The following is a 20,901-nucleotide window of genomic DNA, read 5'->3' as shown; positions in this document are numbered from 1 at the left end:
TCCTTCCTATTACTATGGGGAAAGGTTCACAGCTGAAATAGGTATTTTGCTTTTTTTTTATTATGTTATGTTAATCACCATACATTACATCATTAGTTTTTGATGTAGTGTTCCATGATTCATTGTTTGCATATAACACCCAGTGCTCCATGCAGAACGTGCCCTCTTTAATATCCATCACCAGGCTAACGCATCCTCCCAACCCCCTCCCCCCTAGAACCCTCAATTTGTTTTCCATAGTCTCTCATGGTTCAGCTACCCCTCGATTCCCACCCCCTTCATTCTTCCCCTCCTGCTATCTTCTCTCTTTTTTTTTTTTTTGCTTTAAATAGCCCTGTTAGATACTTGAAGACGGTATGCAATGAGCACTGTTATTGAGTTTTGCTACACTAGGACATTTCAGTATGCATCCTGTTTGCTCTCAGGTTCAGGGTAACACTTCAAAGTTACCCATTAAGTTTATTATAAACCAACTGAAGGCAATATCTTCTTCCACAGCATCTGTGGATAGCACTTAGAGGAAGGAACAAAACAGAGAAAAGAAGTAATGTGTATCCCGTGGCTAACAGAGCCAGTACTCGATACACCTTGAGGGATGGTCTCTAATCCTGCCTACTACAATGCCCTGCCCACCATCCTACTTCACAGAGAATGGGGACTGAACCTAGGGTCACGAGCGCTGCCAAGAAAAATCTTAATTGCAAGAGAGTCCATAATCATCAGATCTCAGGTCACTCTTGTGGCCAGGTTAAAGTATATTTTAACACAGCTTTCTAAAAGGTAATTACATTCCACAGTCCCAAGAATACGTGTTATAGGGAAGGAGGTTAAAAAAAAGTCAACATTGTGACAAAGATGGACCTAACTATGAATCACTTATCTGTATTTTAAATGGCTAAGACAATGTTGCTAAATCTGTGTGGCTGAAAAAACCATCTCATCTGGCTAAACGCTAAAATTACCTCCTTATAAATTACTTATCCCACTAGAAACAAATTAAGAGGGCAAGCATATCACCCAAACAATAAGTTGAAAAAAAAAAAAACAGCATTCTTTTCTATATTCAAGTATAAAAATAAGGTAATGTGAAAGACCTCTGAAGAACCATACAGATGGGAAATCTCAGATATGTGTGGGGACCCAGAAAAGGTTGAATTAACAAAAGAAAACTTCGTGTAAAGAGTAATTCTTCAATACAAAATTATACTCTTGTAATTCTAGCCACACTTAAAGGGGAACAAAATATATTTCTTTTATTTCCTTCAAGATCAAGGTAAAGTTACTCTATGTTTTATGGTAGGGATGGTAATTACTACATCACACATACGAAATCCCTTTGAAACTTACTAAGGAAAATCTTAATGTAGGGGGAGAAATATAACTGTTCTCAAATTTTCTGATGAGAATTATAATCCACAGGATACATAGAAAACAAGGAATTGGACCATCCTTGCAATAGTGTACTAGAAGCCAAGTTTAGTGCCCTCATGCAGTTTCCAAAAATAGATCTGCATGCATGTGTGTGCGTACGTGTGCGTGCATGCATGCACACATGTACAAGAAACGACTTCCACTGGCTCCACCATGTATTAGCTGTATCACTTTGGAAGTTACTTTACCTCTCTATGCCTTGATTTCTTTGTGTATAAAAGGAGGACAATATATTTATATGGTTATGAGGATTAAATGAGATAATATATGAACAGTTTTGAACATTGCCTAGAACACAGGAAGCCTTCAATTTTAGCTAATGGCATTATTACTGTTGCTTTTTTACTCTAATACTAAATTAGTGACCAGAAGATTGCTTGCTGAGTATGGAACTGCAGAGGAAGAAAAGTGAATCAATGTAAGGACATGTCATCTAAGCAAAGAGAAAACCTAACACAGTCTCATGACAGATTTAATTTTCCTTACCTCCTGGATAATGGAGGATAAACAGCCACCTTTAAAAACATAGGAACTGTGCTTATTATGGGCCATGCATTACTCTAAGCACTTTATAGGTTTTACCTCGTTTAATCTCCACACAACCATATCATCTCCATTTTACAAATGGAGACCACATAATAGGGAAGCTAAATAAATTAGCTAGGCTCACATAGCTGGTAAGTGGTGAAGCCAGAATGTAAGTCCAAGTTCCTGGCCCTAGAGCCCTCCTCTGCCCACTAGGCTACAGTTTTTCCTAATCCCTTCTCTCTCTGTAACTTTCTTCACAAAGGTTACAACTGGTCAGATTACAGTTTTCATTATTTCATGTACAAACTACTTCCTAAATTGGGTTATTTTTACAGATAAAAAGCAAAACTACTCCTAGGAACTTAAGTAAGATTCCCCCTCTCCCATTCACTGCGTTCTAGAGCTACGTTCTAATAGATCCCTAGAGTAGTTTTTAAAAATATATTTCAGTATTCAGTTTCCTTTAGGTAGAAAAGATAGCTTCATATAAATTACAAGATTACAGTATAGAAATCAATATGGGAGCAGGGCCTCTTCAACCTCATTTCATCTTGGGCTTCTAGTTCTTCTATCAGATGACTCTGATCTGCTGCTTAAAACCTCCAAAATCTGTCTGCCTGAAATGCCCTTACATTCCTTACATCTACTTATATCCACCAGGTGGGCTCCAGCTGCCCCCTGTATATTCCTCCACCAGGCCCCATACATAACACTAATACACATGTCAGCAGGTGTCTCTCCTGCTACTCTTCTGTGAGCAACTCTTGAGACAGAAGTGAAGTCTCATTCACAAATAATCAAGACCAAATATAGAATACATTTTCCCAAAACCAGTGACTTTGTGTATCTAGTTCCACAACTATATGTACACTATTATTGTAATATACAAATGTTATTAAACAAAACTATACTAAGTAGTATACTAAGACCATATTTCACTGATTCTAAGATACACTATTTTTTTATTTTAACATCTTTGAAATTGGGATCCATCTGAAAATCAATGAAAAGAAAATACTGGGTTATTTATAGCAAGGTGAATCAGTCAATGGTGTCTTAGATTTGATAAAAAATTACATTTTCATTAAAATATACACAAATTTTTAAAGAAAATAATGTTAGGGAATTCTTGATCCATCCCACCTGCTTACCTAATATAATTAGAAGAAATGATTAGTCAACTATGTCCAGATCGATAGAAATGGTTTGTCTACTAGCTACCCTGAAGAAACACTTAAAACAAAGCCCATACTTCAGAAAGCTAACTCATGAATATTACAATCCCAGGTGGTACCCTGGCCACATCACACTTTTCACTATATTCTACCATTAATGGCTTTCTAATTAATACCTGAATCCACAGCATTGGGCCAAAACTCTTTGACCTGCCGTTCAAAGGGTTTTACAGTCTGAGCCCTCTCTCATCAACATGTGTACCTCTGGCCGACCCTCCACCTCGGCCGAGCTGATCTATACTCACTGTTCCTTGACTGTGCATGAACACTTTTGATTCAGTGCTTTAGCTCATTCTGTTTGCCTTGCAAACATTCCTCCCATTTCCTTTTTTCTTCACATCTTGCTTATCTCTTGCCTTTATTTGTGGCACAGCTCAGGTCCTATTTCCTTCTTTGTAGACTACTCAAATTATACGTGACATTCCTGCTTGTGCACTCCTATGTATTTTTTGTCAATCCTGCTCACCCAAGCATTTAAATATATGCAACCAGACGCAAAATTTTCAAACCATTATTTTTCAATCTCTTTGATAGAAATCTGGATAAAACCCACAAGAAAACATTAAATGTTTTCTTATTTTGACATTTTATTCAGTTAACACTGAAAACACTTCTATTATTTGAGAACTACAATCTATATTCTCCTCTTCTATTCGAAGAGAGAGCTTAAGTGGTCTTGCCCTAAGAAAAAACTGAGAGATATTTAAGTTATCCATATCTCTTTTTCTAGAGCAAAAGTAAGCTTTCATTTATTATCACTACTGTCAACTTTTGTGATGTTTTTCTTCAAAACACAGGCTTTAAATCTTATTTATACCAAGTTGTTAATTTTTTTCAGGGGGACAATAGACAAACAGGATAAAGAAGGGTAAAGAAATCTGGGAACATGCCCAACTAAAAGGAACACAAAAGGTCTCAAGTGATAAAAGACATGATACACAGTGGAAAGGGAGGAGGGCAGGCCTGCCTTCACAGGTTTTTGTGTATTTTCTTTAGCTAAGCCATCTGAAAGCTCACTTCTTTCTTCTTTTGACATTTTAATATTGACTTCCAATATCTTAAACTTTTCCATAAACTTCAAGAAAAGCACAATGATATGAATACAGTAAGCTTTATTAAAATCACATTTTGCATTTTTTATCTTCCATATTTGGGATGGAATTTGAACACTACCTAAAGAAGCTCTAAGTAAATAACTTTTCCCTCAAAATGTAAAATACTATATAGAATACATATTACATTATATATCAATATTTAATATATGGCAAACTTTGAAACTATAAAGTAGACAAAGCAGCTTCGGATAGAAGCTTCATACAAGTTACAGTGTGTCTCTTAAATCAGTTATCCTTAAATATATTTTCTACATATATTTTGGGGAGAAGGAAAGTCTAGAACAAATGCTATTACCAGATTTTATACTATGGTATAATATGATATGTCTGTAATAAGAAGATACGTATTAAAATGTTACCAATGGTTTTGTCTGACTAGTAAACTCTGATTCTTTTTCTGTCCTTGTCTTCACTTGTTTTCTCTTCAATGAACATGTAAGTTATGTATTTTTTAAATTATAAATTATGCACAAAACTAATAATGCAGACAAGCCACAGGTTAAACTGCCACCTGAATAACCATAACACAAAGCAAACAAGCACCAAAAATTAGTTGACCTATTCAGGGGGTATCCCTTCTAAAATAATTTTAAATAATTTTTATATTTAGGTAAATGTTATCTCTAAAGTAGTATAATTTTGACATTTGATTGTTTCCACAAATGGAATTAATTCAAACAAGAAATAGGAAACTTTATACATTAATATAATACAAATATAATATAAAATGCCTATTTTTAATTGCCACTTAATATGAAGAAAAGTGTATTTTAAGAAAACAAGTAAGTATGAGATTAATTAGCCATAAAGAAAAAGTTAATTTCAGCCTTCACATCTCAATCACTAGAAACCTAGGTTGTAAATTGTACTCATCACTCAACTTCTGCCAACCTCCCCTGGCTCCCCCTTGCCCAGCCACTACAAGCCCAGTGAACTTTCTAAACCCTTATTGGTAACTCCAAGCAATCTTCTTTGTCACTAATAGTAAAAGTGCTATGTACTTCTCAGTTCCATAAAACCCAGAAAGACTACATGTCACAATATCCCCACTTAACTCCAAATTTTAACTGATTACTGAGAGAGAGAGAAAAAAAAAAAGAGTGCTTTCATTTATTCAAAATCATTCAGAGAGTAGAAATGTCTAGTTGAACCCATTCTGTTTCTCTAGAACAGAGACAATCAAGATTACAACTCTATAGCTTTTTTAATAGCCATGTTTGTCTCCGTTTATTATGAAAGGCTCAATGAAGTTGTGTACTAGCACTTAAACAGTGAAAAGTTGACCTACAGGAAATAATTCATTATGAGGTGCTCCCATCATAATCTGTATTTTTAAGTTCTCTAATTAAAATTAGCTTTTACCAATAAAATAAACCGTGCAGAATATTAAATTCTAGCTTTTTCTATGTACCTAAATTAGAAATGAGATTATGGGCTATTTTTAATTATTTTACACAAACACATATGCATGAAATACACTCATTATATATATAATGCATATATATATGAATAAAATGAAATGAAATGAAATAGGGGTATTTCATTTTATAATCAATCCAAGTCAATATATAAGCCAATCATGTATTTCCGTAGAGTTCACAAAAAAAGAATATATACTTTAGTCTGAAAGTGTTTTCAGACTATCACTTTATCAATCAACAAATGTAAGGTTAATCCATAACTAAGACACCTCTGAGAACAGCCTTTATAATGAACATGCAGTGTGATCTGGTGTACTGATATGGAATGAAGAGATCTGAGGTGCACAGGGAATATTTATATAGTGACTTAATATACAAAAGAAACATAGATAAGGGGTTGACTGGTAAGTTATGCAGATATGACACATATCATAGACTGTACAATTAAGATCATGTATCATACACACACACTAAGTATATATGAGAGAGAGAGAATACAACATAACTAGCATAAAAGGCCTATGCTACAGGTTCAATTAATAAGAAGAAATGGCAGAGGTTGACAACTGACTAGTTCTAGGTGGCAAGGTGTTTCTCTACTAACAGAAAGGGCAAGGGCAGAGACCAAGGGCTTAAGAGGACTACCTGTATGATGCACAACGCTTTTGTGAGTGTATTCTGTTACATCATTTCTTTATGTGCTTTGGAGTACAAATGTATATTTATGTTCTCCTGTATGCTTTTGTACATGCTTCTCATCTGTGTTCCAAAAAAATGGGCACAATATTTAACCAGTCCTGTGTGACTCCTATGTCAGTACTAATAGCACTGGCATTTTAATACTGTAAATGGAAATAATCACAAGCATATGTCAGGTCTTCAAAAATAAATTTCATTTCTTAATGATGAAGAAAAATAAGGTCAGAGAGAGTAAAGATCTTAGAACAAGGAAATTAACAGGGATCTGAAGGACACATTTACAAACTTTCCTTTAAAACACACACAAACACACACACACAGGTGTATCTCTATATACATCCAGACATTCATGTTCTTTTGTTTTTAAAACCTTTTTAAAAAAAGTTCATAACCAAACCACAATCCAAATAAAATATGTGGATAATGATAAAATGGTCATTGATCTAAATAGGTGAAGTTTTTCAAAGTTTACAAAAGACTGCCAAAGATGAGATGGTACTAAATTATTCTTTTTCTTTTTACTAAGTACATAAAGTAGGCATTAAAACATACTTCATTAGGGATTTAAATTAAATAAAAATAATTTTATGTGACTATTATTAAACATAGGAAAATGAAGAAAACTGCACAATCACTCTGGAGGGATTCTTAAACAGATTACCCGAATAAAATATTTAAGAGTGTTGTCAGACCTAATATCAAGGAAATGGACTGAAGAAATTTCAGGTTATATTTCAGGAATATTTATAGCTACATGACCAAATTTACAGGGCATTTATTTTGGTGCAAATTAAGTATCAGTATTTCAAACATATAAAATATGATATTTTAAATCAGAAGGGAAAATTACAATTAGTGATCTTACTATGGTTAAACAGTTAAAGGAGAAGAAATAATTGCGCTTCTAATGATGCATTTTAAACATTCTCTTCTTTTTTTTTAAAGTTGATCATTCTCTTTTCACTAATCTTAATTGATTTACTTTTTATACAGTCTATTTTTTAAATGGACTGTTATTAAATTATTAAACAATATTTAAAAGCAAGGATGGGAAGTATGGTTCTTCTCTTGACTAAAAGTAAGGATTTTTCTTTAATATATTCCACAATGAGATGGAGCTTTTTTCAATATCACACATATAAGTAGTGCTTGCAATACACTGCAAGTTTCTAAAATAGATTTCTTCACTTCTAACAGGGTAAAAAGATCTATTATTTATTGCTAGGGTTTCTTGGCCCAAATCCAAGACAAGATGACCTTGTCCTTGAATAAAACAATAGGATATTGCTTCCTCTCAGGCCTCTTTGCTAGCTAGCACAGTGAAAAACCTCCCCAAGAGATGAGTTTATTTCATCTCAGGAAATATATCTGTCATAATAGATGAAAAAAAGATCAGATAAAGAAAAGGTGGAGCCTTAACCCAAAAGACGCATAACCTAACATCCATAATTAATGTTATTTTCTACATTGCTAAGGAAAATGTATCAATCAAATTATATTAAAGAGATACTCTACTCAGTGTTTACAGACAAGGTCAAATTGTCATGGTAGGAAAAAAGTAATTTCTTAAAAATTGAGTTTTCTTAAATCTATTTTAGTTAAAGATAGAGGGGGTGCTTTGGGAGGTGGGGATGAAGAGGAGGTCACACTCCTTTGCTGGATCTTCAAATTATAGTCATTATTTGTCAGGTATCCTAATATCTTCCTCTCCATCACCTGTATTGACCTACTCTCTAATATAATCCATTCCAACAGTGATGATCTCATTGATTTTCCTAACCTTCTGATTCCTCATATGCTTCTATATCTTCCTGCCTCGGACCCTCACATGTTATTCTTCCTTTTCTGTACTGTACTTTTAACAGTTAACAATTCCAAATTGCAACTATATCCTTAATACATGGTATAAGGAAAGTGAAGAATTAATTCAAGATATGATCTCTCATCTAACTGTAAATAAACCAATTTACAAACACTGGTTAGAATAAATAAAATTAAGCATTACATATTAGGTGCCACTAAATCATTATTCAGAAAAAGCAGAGATGAATATAAAGAGACAAGGAGCAAGTGAAAGTCAAGCAAAGAGCATTGCATTCTGAGAAATAGGAAAAGAAAATGAATCTGAAGGATTTGTAATCAGATCATCTTGTCCTAAATAAAAAAGTCATAATGGGGGGGGAATATGTTCAGAAGGAAGAGAAGGTAGATTATAGAGGGCTTTAGTGACCAACAGGAATTTAGACGTATGGTTAAGCTACATTAGACCCTTCTTAGTTAGGGCTAATGAAATAATGAAATTTATATTTATGGCTACAAAAGAACCATGACCAGTATGGACTTCTGAGAGGCGATCACGAATTCAAGTTGGCTTCCATGATAGATGCAGACTTCATTAAAGCACAAACAGGGTAGAAGAAACAGCAAGACTCAGTGCTTCTAATGAAGCACAAGTGGCCAAGGTCAGTCTGTCACAAGTTACAAAGGGAATGGCGGAAGTTGAGGCATGAAGGTTATGTTTAAAGGGTTAAGCAGCAAAAATAAAAAGGTATGTGTGTGATAAGGCCAAACACAGAAAAGCAGAAAGAGGAAGGAACTGAGCTAAATGCCATCTATTCCTGATCATCCCAACTCAAGTCTCAAGATAACATCAAAATTGCACAAAGTAATAAGTAGCTTTATAAAACTACTTTTATGAAAGTTTTATACAATAATTTTGATCATGACATTGTTGCTTTTTTATGTTGACAGTGCTTGGAATGTCACAAACACCAGGAAAAAGAGTAGCAGGAGAAAAGCAAACATTTTTTTCAAGTTACGTATTCCACTGATTAATACCAGCTCTCATAATGATGGAGTCTACACACCTAATGTACTCTAAAGAGAAGTAGTATAGGTTTGTGGTTAAAGCAGGGCTATGAAACCAGACAAACCTGGCCCATGATGGCTCCACCACTTAATAGACATTGGAAAAGTTTATTTTTGTCCTGCTAAGCCTCAGTTTCATTACCTCTAAAAAGGTGACAATACACCTTTCTTTAGTGGGTTGTTGTAATAATTAAGTCAGATAATATTCAGTTCCTGTCATACAATAAGTGCTCAATAAACAACAGCTATTTTGATTTATTCCATGCATTTAAGTAAAGCGTTTTCTTATGTACACCACTTTTTAAAATTATTATTCAATCATGACTGAGGTTTTATCTACCGTTAAGTACAGCTCACTACTTATACCAGTAATTTCTAGAAAAATGCACAACTGGAAAAGGGATTATTGAATAAGGGATATTATTACAAGTATTAAGTTGATTTATTTTAAGGAATTCATTTAAAAATCTGCAAAGATTCAAAGTTACCGTATAGCGCGGAACTTTTAAAAGAACGCTCAAGGAACACCCTTCCCATTAGATAACCCGAGGCAGGCAAAAAGGGGAGAGGCAGGTTAAAAAACAGTTGGTAAACAGAGTAATGATGCCTTTAATGCCATCCTAAGGCTTTCCCCAACTTACTGAGCTTTTAAAACTTTTTTCATGAAATATCTATTCACAGTCTGTTCAACTAGTGCTCAACAGTAGTCTTTTGGAAAGTGCAGTTTTATCATACATTTTTAAAATGCATCTTATTTTCAAAATTCACAAAACCAGAAGATCCCTCTGAAGACTAACTGAAGGCACTAGATGACTGTAAGGCTATAGCCCAGTGCCAGGTACATTGTCAGTGACACAACAGGTATTCTCATCTCAGTGTTATCAACCGACTATCTAGAACTGGGACAGGGAGGAGATGTAATAAAAATATGTGAAATTTACTAGTTTAGAGGGTTAAATGAGACTTCATTAATCCAAAAATACAATTAAATGACAAATTCAACAGTACTAATTGTGCACCTACTATGTGCCAGGAACTGAGATATGCGCTGAATTAGCCAGAAATAAAGAATAAAAGCCCATAAGATCTGAAAAATCCTGACAAAGCAGAATAAGTGAGTTTACTACTAGTGCCCAATCACGGCTCTTTTAAAAGCACCCAATTTAACATTTTTGCTTTTTAGTTTCTCACTGCCTTCTATTGTCAAAGAAGCGAAGCCACTTAAAGGGCCGCAACCCTAAGATGTGGTGTATACATATACAATGGAATATTATGCAGCCATCAAAAGGAATGAAATCTTGCCATTTGCAACGATGTGGATAGAACTAGAGGGTACTATGCTAAGCAAAATAAGTCAATCAGAGAAAGACATGTATCATATGATCTCACTGATATGAGCAATTCTTAATCTCAGGAAACAAACTGAGGGTTGCTGGAGTGGTGGGGGGTGGGAGGGATGGGGTGGCTGGGTGACAGACATTGGGGAGGGTATGTGCTATGGTGAGCACTGTGAATTGTGTAAGACTGATGAATCACAGACCTGTACCCCTGAAACAAATAATATATTATATGTTAAAAAAAAAAAAGATAGTAGGGAGGGAAAAATGAAGGGGGGGGGATCGGAGGGGGAGACGAACCATGAGAGACTATGGACTCTGAGAAACAAACTGAGGGTTCTGGGGGGGAGGAAGGTGGGGGGATGGGTCAGCCTGGTGATGGGTATTAAGGAGGGCACGTATTGAATGGATCACTGGGTGTTATATGCAAACAATGAACCATGGAACACTACATCAAAAACTAATGATGTAATGCATGGTAATTAACGTAACATAATAAGAAAAAAGAAGCTGCAACTTTTGTAGAAGCAAAAACGGAAGTATACATGAATTTACTAGATTTTTCTCATTTAAAATGAGCTCTGACATTATTCTCATAAAGCCTCATAGGTCAAAAGAGGGGCATTCTCACTAATTTTTGCTCAGCAGTTTACTGAGTCACCTGTTATGTGAGAGCCAGAGTAATTATTCTCCTATGCAACTCCTTGTAAATTAAAATCTTAAAGGTCTGCTCATTATACAGCAAAGCCTAGATAACCAAAAAACTCATCAACGAGTACAGAGCAAGATCTTGACACCATAGGCTACCAGCTCTGCCGCACGTGATGATCTATGATGGCCAGTTCTAGTATTGCAACTTGTAAAAGTATCATGGGAAATACCACTCACATGTTTTTTAGAAATTGCTTGATTCAAGGCTATTTTATGGCTGCAGTGACTTTTGTCATAGCGTTACCCTAAATTTCAGTAAAATATACATAAAGCACTTGTCAGGAAACAAACATGCTTACAGAATAGTATACTAGGTGCTGCAGCTTACCCACTCTTTGGTGTTATCTGTCCCAAGTGATCTTGTTGTCACAAATCTAGTAATACTCCACCCACCGCCACCACCAGTAAATAACTTTAACAATTTTCCTTGTTCACTAAAATTATATTATTAATTTAAATACCCCCTCCCTGCATTTTGAGAAAGGCTATATGAAAAAGGTAGACAAGGAACCTGTAGTTTAAACTTTCCTTCAAAGGTTCCTCAAGTAGTCTTAAGTAATATTCTCACTTTTACCTGGAGGGACCATGACTACAGAGGAGCTTAATTTCAAAGGCCCTGTTAAGAAAATCAAACTACAGTAGAACTTTTCTGTAACAACCTTTCCTATTAGTGAAATTAAGTATAAGGCTGGTCTTTTCCTGGATCTGACCCAAAGAGATTTAATTAGTGAGGTACCATTAGGATTTCATTATGAAGGGGCTGGGCTCTAAGCACAGCATCATAACATGTTTCCACCAGAGATAGTGCCCTAAGAGCATCCTGTGGTTCACTGGAAAGAGTGAGATAGTGCCTTCAGAGTCACTTTCTCAACGAAAATCTCTTGGATTTAATTTACAATTTTGTTCATAAGGATGAACAAAACCAAACTATACCCATAAACCTAAGCATCTAAATATTCTAAATTCATGGCCTCCTCTCTATAAATTTTCAAAGCCTTAGTGATCTATCTCCATTTTTGCAGTTTAACATATTATCCTTTTTAGAATACATAAAAGATAATTCCTACACCCTAATAGAATACTTTCTATATGCTAGGGTATAAAAATAGGCAATTCAAAAATACTTTAGACTACTCTATAAGCCGCCTAAATTTATACATTTTCATTTGGGGAATTTAAAAAATAGAGAGAGAGAGAGAGAGAGAGATAAAAATATGACTTCGTGTGATGGCAGAAAACTTCCAACACGGTGACATAAAAGTAGCACTCCCATTCCTGAAACAGGAGGCTCAGACTTGGTGTTAACCATAGAAAAGTGTTTCCCACAAACAGCAGTAGCTGCCTGTGGGATTTCAGCATGACAAATGCATAGCTGACTCATGGGATCAATTATAAAGAAGCAATACTTGTGGCATTAAAAAAATTATTCTCTGTTTTTATCACCTATTAATGCACGTTAAGAAGTCAGACGAGTCCCACTGACCAAACGTTTTATTACCAAATCAATACCCAGAGCTCTCCCTCCCTCCCTCAAACCTACATGTGAATTCCTTACCAGACGTCTGTTCCCAATAACCCTTTTCGTGATCTCTCATTAAATTCAACTATAAAAAACATTTTTTAAAAAAACTCTCTGAGTCTTAAAGCTGAATTGTCTAGTTCTCATTTCTGATGACAGAAATTTAAGGCAATTATTTTGCCTTAAATGAATTGATCTTGTTTAAAATTTTTAAAAATTACAACAAAATTGGAAGCACGAGCCAGCCATAACTTACCCTCCCTCCTCCAAGCACACTATATCACACCCTCTAAAAAACCTGTTTTCCCTGAATAGAAGCAGCAATAATTCCCATTTTAAAGCAATTCTCTCTGACGTGCTTTTAAAGCACAAGCAGCATTTGCGATACTTACTGAATGTTTCTCCTGCTGGCCCATAACTCCATGGTTAGCTGGGATTGCTAGTGGTTTCATAATGAAGAAACATATGCTGAACTGAATTTACACATCATGTACCAATCTCTCATGGATGGCAAGTCACCCTCTACAGCATTAAATTAAAAAAGAAAAAGAAAAAAAAAAAAAGAGAGGAGGAAACCAAGCTGCAGCTGAAAGTGTCACTACTGGTGAGCTTAAAAAACCTCTCACACTTGTAGACCAGAAAAGGAATCCGAACAACAGTGTTCGTCTCCATTTTTATAACACTGAAACTCTAAACACCTTAGGCTATGACAAGACAGAGGAAACCTTATACAGCTCTCACTCTTCCAAGAGAACAAGATCATTTCTGAGATTGAAGAGCAAGAGGCAAAAGAAAAGAAGAAAAAAAAAAAGCTAAAATGGCTGACTGCACACAGACTCCCCTCAAAAAGGCTTAATACAGAATTATATTAGTCAGGGTGGTATAAGAACCAGTCTCTAGCATTCAGCCAAGCATTGTTAATACTCTTGTTTCATTTGCAATCACACATACGGACCCCTCCAACCAAGGAAAAAAGAAAAAAGGAAAAGAAAGAAAGAAAAAAATCAGGGCAGAGCATGTGAATCGGGACCTCCTCCCTAGCTGCTAATGATGCTGACAGAGTGGTGACCAGTGATCTCTGTCCCACTCCACTAACCAAGTTTGCACAATTAATCTTAGCAGCATGACACTGATGGACATTTAATTTAATGATGTCTGTCCCTCACAGTCAACACAAGCATGACTGCTAGCAAGAGAGTCACTAACAGAAACACAACACATGCACACACACAATCTCGAGAATCATGAGTCTGAATGCAATACACCAATATAATTACATTATTGTGCTTACTTTGGAGGACCATGGCTGCAGGCAGTTGGCATAGCAACGCACAAGGAAAGCCATTTCCTGGGTAGAGAGAAAGCTTCCTTTTCTAAATAAAAAATTCCTCTTAGGGAACAAACGGCATTGCTGCTTCCTGCAGAAAGCAAGACACTGTAGTCTGTCTCTTAACCTGCAAGGCTCACACTCAATGCAGTTCTAGTGATGTAAGTGGATTTCTCTCTCACCCTCCCTCTCTCTACATACACTGAGATATTCAGCTCAAATGGTACACACATTCCTTAAGACTCGCCCCCTCCTCTACTTAACCATTTCACTCATTAAGGTAGCGATGGACAATTCAGATAAAGTAACAAGCTCTTGCCTGTATTATATCAGCGGCTGTAGGTTAAGCAAGTCTCAGAGGGATGGAATCCATTGATTGCTGACTCCAAATAATATCACTGAAGACAGGGTGGGAAAACGGAGCAAGGACTTACTTGAACAGCTTTGAACTAAAATATGATTTTTCACCAGTCGGAAGATAAGAGAATGGATGTGACCTCTTCCCCACCCTCAAACATTACTGTGCTACAGGAAGCAAGTATCTATCAAAAATTTACAAAATGCACATTTAACAGCTTTATATAAATTTAGAAGATGTGATTTTCACAAACACCCATACACACACACATGCACGCACATAGCACATTGCAAATAATAACAAAATAAATACACTTACTAGTTAAAAAAAATCAAACTTTTAGAGGTAGAGTTTAAATTTAATGAGGATATGTTATTCTACCATAAACTCTTAATTTCATCTGGATTAGCAGGTTACTTGAAAGACAGCATTATAGCTGACAAAGAATAAGGACATTTTAACTCTAAAGTACTGGTCAATTTCTCTTGTCAAGACTGTCTATAAATGGCATACATAATAGAAAACAGATATGGAAAATCTAGCAACTTTAATAATTGACTTTGGAATTGTCAGTGCTTGCTGATTTGTGTTTCTTGTCTACTTAAAACTGCACCCATACTATTTTCTTTTCTTTTCCCCTCTCATTATCTAAAGGCAACCATTCCCTCCACATGACTATTTTGGACCGTCTTCCCTGCCCATGACTATTTGAGATCCTTCTCTCCTGCCCATCCCCAGTATACCCCTTTCATAGACTTATTATATTATCTATTATCCCTTCTTTCCCACCTATATTCCACCTCTCCCCCACAACTAGCAGGTCTCTTCACTGGCTTTTAAATATGTTCAAGTTTCTCACATCTCAAGAACAAAACAAAGAACAGAAACCTTCTTTAGACCCTACATTTTCCCATGGCTACAGTCTAATGTCTTCACACTAACCCACTTCACAACCAAATTTCTCAAGAATTACCTTTTTGGCTTCCACCGTTTCCTCATCCCATGCACTTCTTCAATAAAGGACCATTATGGTTCTGTTGTATAATTTATATAATCTACGAGTTATCCTTAACACCTTTCTCCATGCCCAATCCATCACAATATCCCATTAATTCTCTACCTTTTCTCAAACTTAAATTTCTCTTCATTTCTGCTGCTATCATCCCACTCATTACTTTTTGCCATAAGAATTGCAAAAGTCTCTTTATTGAACTGTCTGGATTCAATTTTTACCCCACCCACCCTTCTCCATTTAACATACTCCTCCTGAGATCTTTTAAAAACTAAAGTCTGGTCACTTCAACTTAATCTATTGAGCCCTTTTTTAAATTAAAACGTATCAAAGGCTTCTCATTGCTCTCAGCATACAGACTAAAACTCCTATTACAGTGTGTGAGATTTGTATATGTTTTTACGAGTTATACCATGCTCATGCCCTCCAGGTCACCTGGGCTGCTCTTGTTTCCTTGCATGAGCAAAAAAGCCTTTCTACACATTGTTTCCTCTGCCTAGAACATTCCTTCACCCTCCTTCTCCTGATTGATTCTTAATCCACCCCTAAAAACCACTGGTGAAATGCCCTCAAATTTATCATGATATTGTGTATCACTTCCCTATAATGCTTATTACAGTTCTAATTTTACATTTAATCATGGAATTATTTAAGTAGTTAGTGTCTACTTCCCCTGCTACACTTAATCTCTGTGATGGCTGGAATCATGTTTGTGTGTAGCCACTGTACCTGCAGCCCCTAGCATGGTACACATCAGAGGCTCTCACCTTTTCTGAACGAGTAAAATCTTCAGTGATCAGGAATGGACATTAGCAAAACCATATTTGATCTTGTAAACTAGTTCTTATCAAAATCCCAAATGCTTTTCTACCATAAACAAATGAATGCTAAAAGTAAATGGCACTGATCTTTGACAAAGGAGCAAGGGCAATATAATACAGCAAAGACAGTCTCTCCAACAAATGGTGCTGGAACAACTGGACATCCACATGCAATAACTAAATGAATCTAGACACAGACTTTATGCCCTTCACAAAAATTAATTCAACATTATCACAGACCTAAATGTAAAATGCAAAATTATAAAACTCCTACAAAATAACAGGAGAAAACCTAGATCAAGTTGGGTATGGTGATACCTTTTTAGATACAACACCAAAACACAATCCATGAAAGAAATAATTGTTAAGCTAGAATTCATTAAAATGAACAACTTCTGCTCTGTAAAAAACAGTATTAAGAAAATCAGAAGACAAGTCACAGATCAGGAATAAATATTTGCAAAAGACACATCCGATAAAGAACTCTTATCCAAAATATACAAAGAACTCTTAAAACCCAAGAGTAAGACAAAACTTGATGAATAGGCCAAAGACCTTAAAAGACACCTCACCAAAGAAGATATACAAATGAAAAATAAGCAAATGAAAAGATGCTCCACATCATATGTCATCAGGGAAATGAAAACTAAAACAAGAGTGAGATACCACCACATACCTATTAGAATGGTCAAAATTCAAAACACTGACAACACCAAATGCTGGTGAGGATGTGGAGCAATGGGAACTTCACTCATTGCTGGCAGGAAGGCAAAATGGTACAGCCACTTTGGAAGATAGTGAGGTTTAGTTTCTTATGAAACTAAACATACTTATAATGTGATCCAACAATCACACTCCTTGATATTTACTCAAAGGAGTTAAAGACTTATGTCGGGGCACCTGGGTGGCTCAGTCAGTTAAGCAAGCGTCTGCCTTCAGCTCAGGTCATGATCCCAAAGTCCTGGGATTGAGCCCTGCATCAAGCTCCCTGCTCATCGGGGAATCTCCTTCTCCCTCTCCCTCCGCTCCTCCCCCCAGCTTGTGCTCTCTCTCTCTCACTCTGCTCTCTCTCACATAAACATATAAAATCTTAAAAAAAAATAAAAACTTATGTCTACACAAAAAACTACAAATGTTTAAAACAGCTTTATTCAAAATTGCCAAAATCTTGAACAGATAAATAAATGGTAGTACATCAAGACAATGGAGTATTATTCAGCACTAAAAAGAAATGAGCTATCAAACCATGTAAAAACATGAAGGAAACTTAAATGCATATTACTAAGTGAAGGAAGCCAATCTGAAAAGGCTGAATACTGTATGATTCCAACTATATGACATTCTGGAAAAGGCAAAACTATGGAGGCAATAAAAAGATCAGTGGTTGCCAGGGGTGATGAATAGGTAGAGCACAGAAGATTTTTAGAACAAAGAAAATACTCAGTATGATATTATGTTGAAGGATAATATGTCTTTGTACATTCGTCCAAACCCACTGAATGTACAACATCAAGAGTGAACCCTCAGGTAAACTATGGACTTTGGGTAAATGTGATGTGTCAATGTAAGTTCATATTGAGAGTTTAAAAATGGACCATTCTGGTGAGTGATGTTGATAATGGGGGAGGCTATGCATGTGTGGGGGTGGGAGATGTATGAAAAATCTCTGTACCTTTCTCCCAATTTTATTGTAAACCTAAACTGCTCTAAAAAATAGTTTTTTAAAAAAGTACATAGTATCAAAAGGTAGAAGCAATCCAAGTCAAGTGTCCATCTATAAATGAACATGTAAACAAAATGTAGTATATACCTATCATGGGATATTACTCAGTCTTTAAAAGAAATAAAATTCTGTTACAAGTTACAAGAATAAACCTGGAAGATGCTATGTTAAGTGAAAAAAATCCAGCCACAAAAAGACAAACACTGTAGGACTCCACTTACATGAAGTATCTAGACTAGTAGTTAAATTCATAGACCAAAAGGAGAATGGTGGTTGCCAGGGCCTGGGGTAAGGGGCTAAGAAGGAGTTATTGTGTAATGAGTATGGAGTTTCAGCTTGTGGGGATGAAAAAATTCTGGAGATGGGTGGTGGCAATGGTTATGAAACAATGGGAATGTACTTGGTACCACTGAACTATATACACTTAAAAATGGTTAAAATGGTAAGTTTAAATGTCGTGTATATTCTACCACACACACACACACACACACACACACACACACACACACACACACACAGAGTTAATGGCAAACCAAGAACTAAATAATCAAGTTCTACAACTTCCATCCATCTAGCCCATGTCCCACATGTCCATGTGTCCATGTGACAAAAACTCTCCTCCAAGTTTAAGTCAAATTAGCCCCATGCTGATAGTGTCTGACCTTACATGTGAAGGTTTGCCATTGCTTGCCTCTCTGGGAAAATGTGTCACTTCTCTCAAGAAGGAAACTAAATGGGAAAACCTGATAGGTGATGTCAGAAAATCACACATCCTCAGGCACCGTTGCTTTTCTGTGCCGAGACTTGATGTGATTTCTCTCACAATCTGGCTCCGTGCCTACAACCTACATATCTTAAAACTCATGACTGTAATATTGAAATTTTACTATTCCTACTACCTTGTGCATTGAAACACAATTATGCCAGGCTATAATATGCCAAACGCTGCTTGAGAAATAAAATATAAACTGATGATTTAAGAGAATCCCATTACAGATTTTATACAAACAAGAACTTACACTCACCTTGAAGTAGCCTTAATTTGAGTTTTATCTGCTCCATTCCTTAACCATCTAAATTTGACAAGTAGCATTAAATAGATCCAGCCAGAAAAAGGACCATGTAACAACCTTCTGACTTGTGTCAAGAACATCTAATAACTTCCAACTTATTGGTAACAGTGATCCAAAAGACAGAGATTACATTCATAGTTCAGGAAACTACTTATGTAAGGCCTTTCCATGCTAAATTTAATGTCATTGTATTCATTCATATTTTTTCCACCTATTGTGTTTGATTTTTAATTACTATGAAACAGAAAAAATGGACTGTTCTCAGTAATTATTAACCACATTTAGAATTATGTTTATTTATTTATAGTATCTATACTCTTTTATCCATAGATCTCAATGTGCTTTACAAATATTTTAATTAAGCTTGGTCATAAGTCAAGGAAAGCAATAAAATAATGTATTCATCTTTCATAGAAAATAAACTATAAAATTATAGGTTTGGTAGTTTGGAAGAATACAAAATAAAACTCCAGGTCTCTAATATCATTTACTTCGCTTATCCACTATATATTGATTTCCTCCCTATTCCCCCAACCTGAGAGGAAAAACTATAGAGTTTTGGAGAGATTCTGTGGGAGAAGGTAAAAGAATTTACTCTTTGATATCCAGGAACAAGAAATTTTACAAATCTCATTTCTAATATTTTATTGTTCACCAAAGAAATGACATTTTAAAATGCTGTTTTCTCTATGGATACACCAAACAAATTAAGCACTAAGCCAACACAAAATAAAGTTATTGTAGGAGGTATGGTCAGAAGTTTTTCTTCTCTTCCTAAACCCAGTATATCCCCCCCATCAGTACTACGATTTCAAAGGAAGAGTTGATTATCTAAAGATTCTTTATACCATAACTCAATCCTACATCTCACATAATCTATTCTATCCATCCCTGAGTATACCTCAGACACATCTTCCACGCACATCCTCCTAAAGCTTTCATAGACAATTTTATTTTTTTCTACTTTGACCAAATAAAAATGGTACTTTGGTTCATTATTAAAAATAATTTTTAAATTAAAAAATTAAAAAAATAATTTAGTTATGAAATACATGAAAGATATCAACACAATGCCTGATACATAATAATTGTTGAGTAAATACTGAGCTGAATTTAAATACAGGTTTCACAAATACTGGGAACCTGTTACTTCAATTAACACTTAGTACCAGAAAGACCAAACTAAGAGTCCAAAACTTTCACCCAGATATAGTTCAAAGACAGGTTCCAAAGAAACCTTTAGGCTCTTTCTTTTTTCTTCTCAACTTTTTTCTCTTTTTCTTGTTTTTATTTTAATCATCTGGTGCCCATCATGACAAGTGCACTCCTAAATCCCCATTACCTATTTCACCCATCCCCCACCCACCTCCCCTCTGGTACCATCAGTTTGTTCTCTATAGTTAAGAGTCTGTTTCTCGGTTTCTCTCCCTTCCTCCCTCCCTCCCTTTCTTTCTCTCTCATTCTCTTTTTCCCTTTCCTCATTTATTTTTTAAATCACATATGAGTGAAATCATATGGCATTTGTCTTTCTCTGACTTATTTCGCTTAGCATTATACTCTCTAACTCCATCCATGTCACTGAAAATGGCAAGATTTTATTCTTTTTGATGGCTGAATAATATTCCATTGTATATATTATGTGTATATATACACTACTTCTTTATACATTCATCAATGGATTGACACTTGGGCTGCTTCGATATCTTGGCTATTGTAAATAATG

General features: G+C 35.5%; 1 protein-coding gene across 16 annotated transcripts in view; it reads right to left on the bottom strand.

Annotated features, from left to right (window-relative positions):
• Positions 1 to 20,901, bottom strand: part of RAPGEF2 (Rap guanine nucleotide exchange factor 2) — a 235,011-nt gene that overhangs the window by 72,973 nt on the left and 141,137 nt on the right. For 2 of the 16 annotated variants that reach the window (XM_027597891.2, XM_027597892.2), the window contains exon 1: positions 13,257 to 13,316. The exons of 13 other annotated variants lie outside the window; for them this stretch is intronic. In XM_027597891.2, the coding sequence (XP_027453692.1) occupies positions 13,257 to 13,316 (60 nt within the window). Of the gene's footprint in view, positions 1 to 13,256; positions 13,376 to 20,901 lie in introns of those variants that run through there. One more of the 16 variants, XM_027597890.2, reaches the window with a different exon arrangement.

The sequence above is a fragment of the Zalophus californianus genome, chromosome 2 (genome assembly GCF_009762305.2).
Source record: "Zalophus californianus isolate mZalCal1 chromosome 2, mZalCal1.pri.v2, whole genome shotgun sequence".
Lineage (NCBI taxonomy): Eukaryota > Metazoa > Chordata > Mammalia > Carnivora > Otariidae > Zalophus > Zalophus californianus.
Note: the sequence above shows the minus strand (reverse complement) of the source record. Positions and strands in the feature narration are given on the sequence as shown.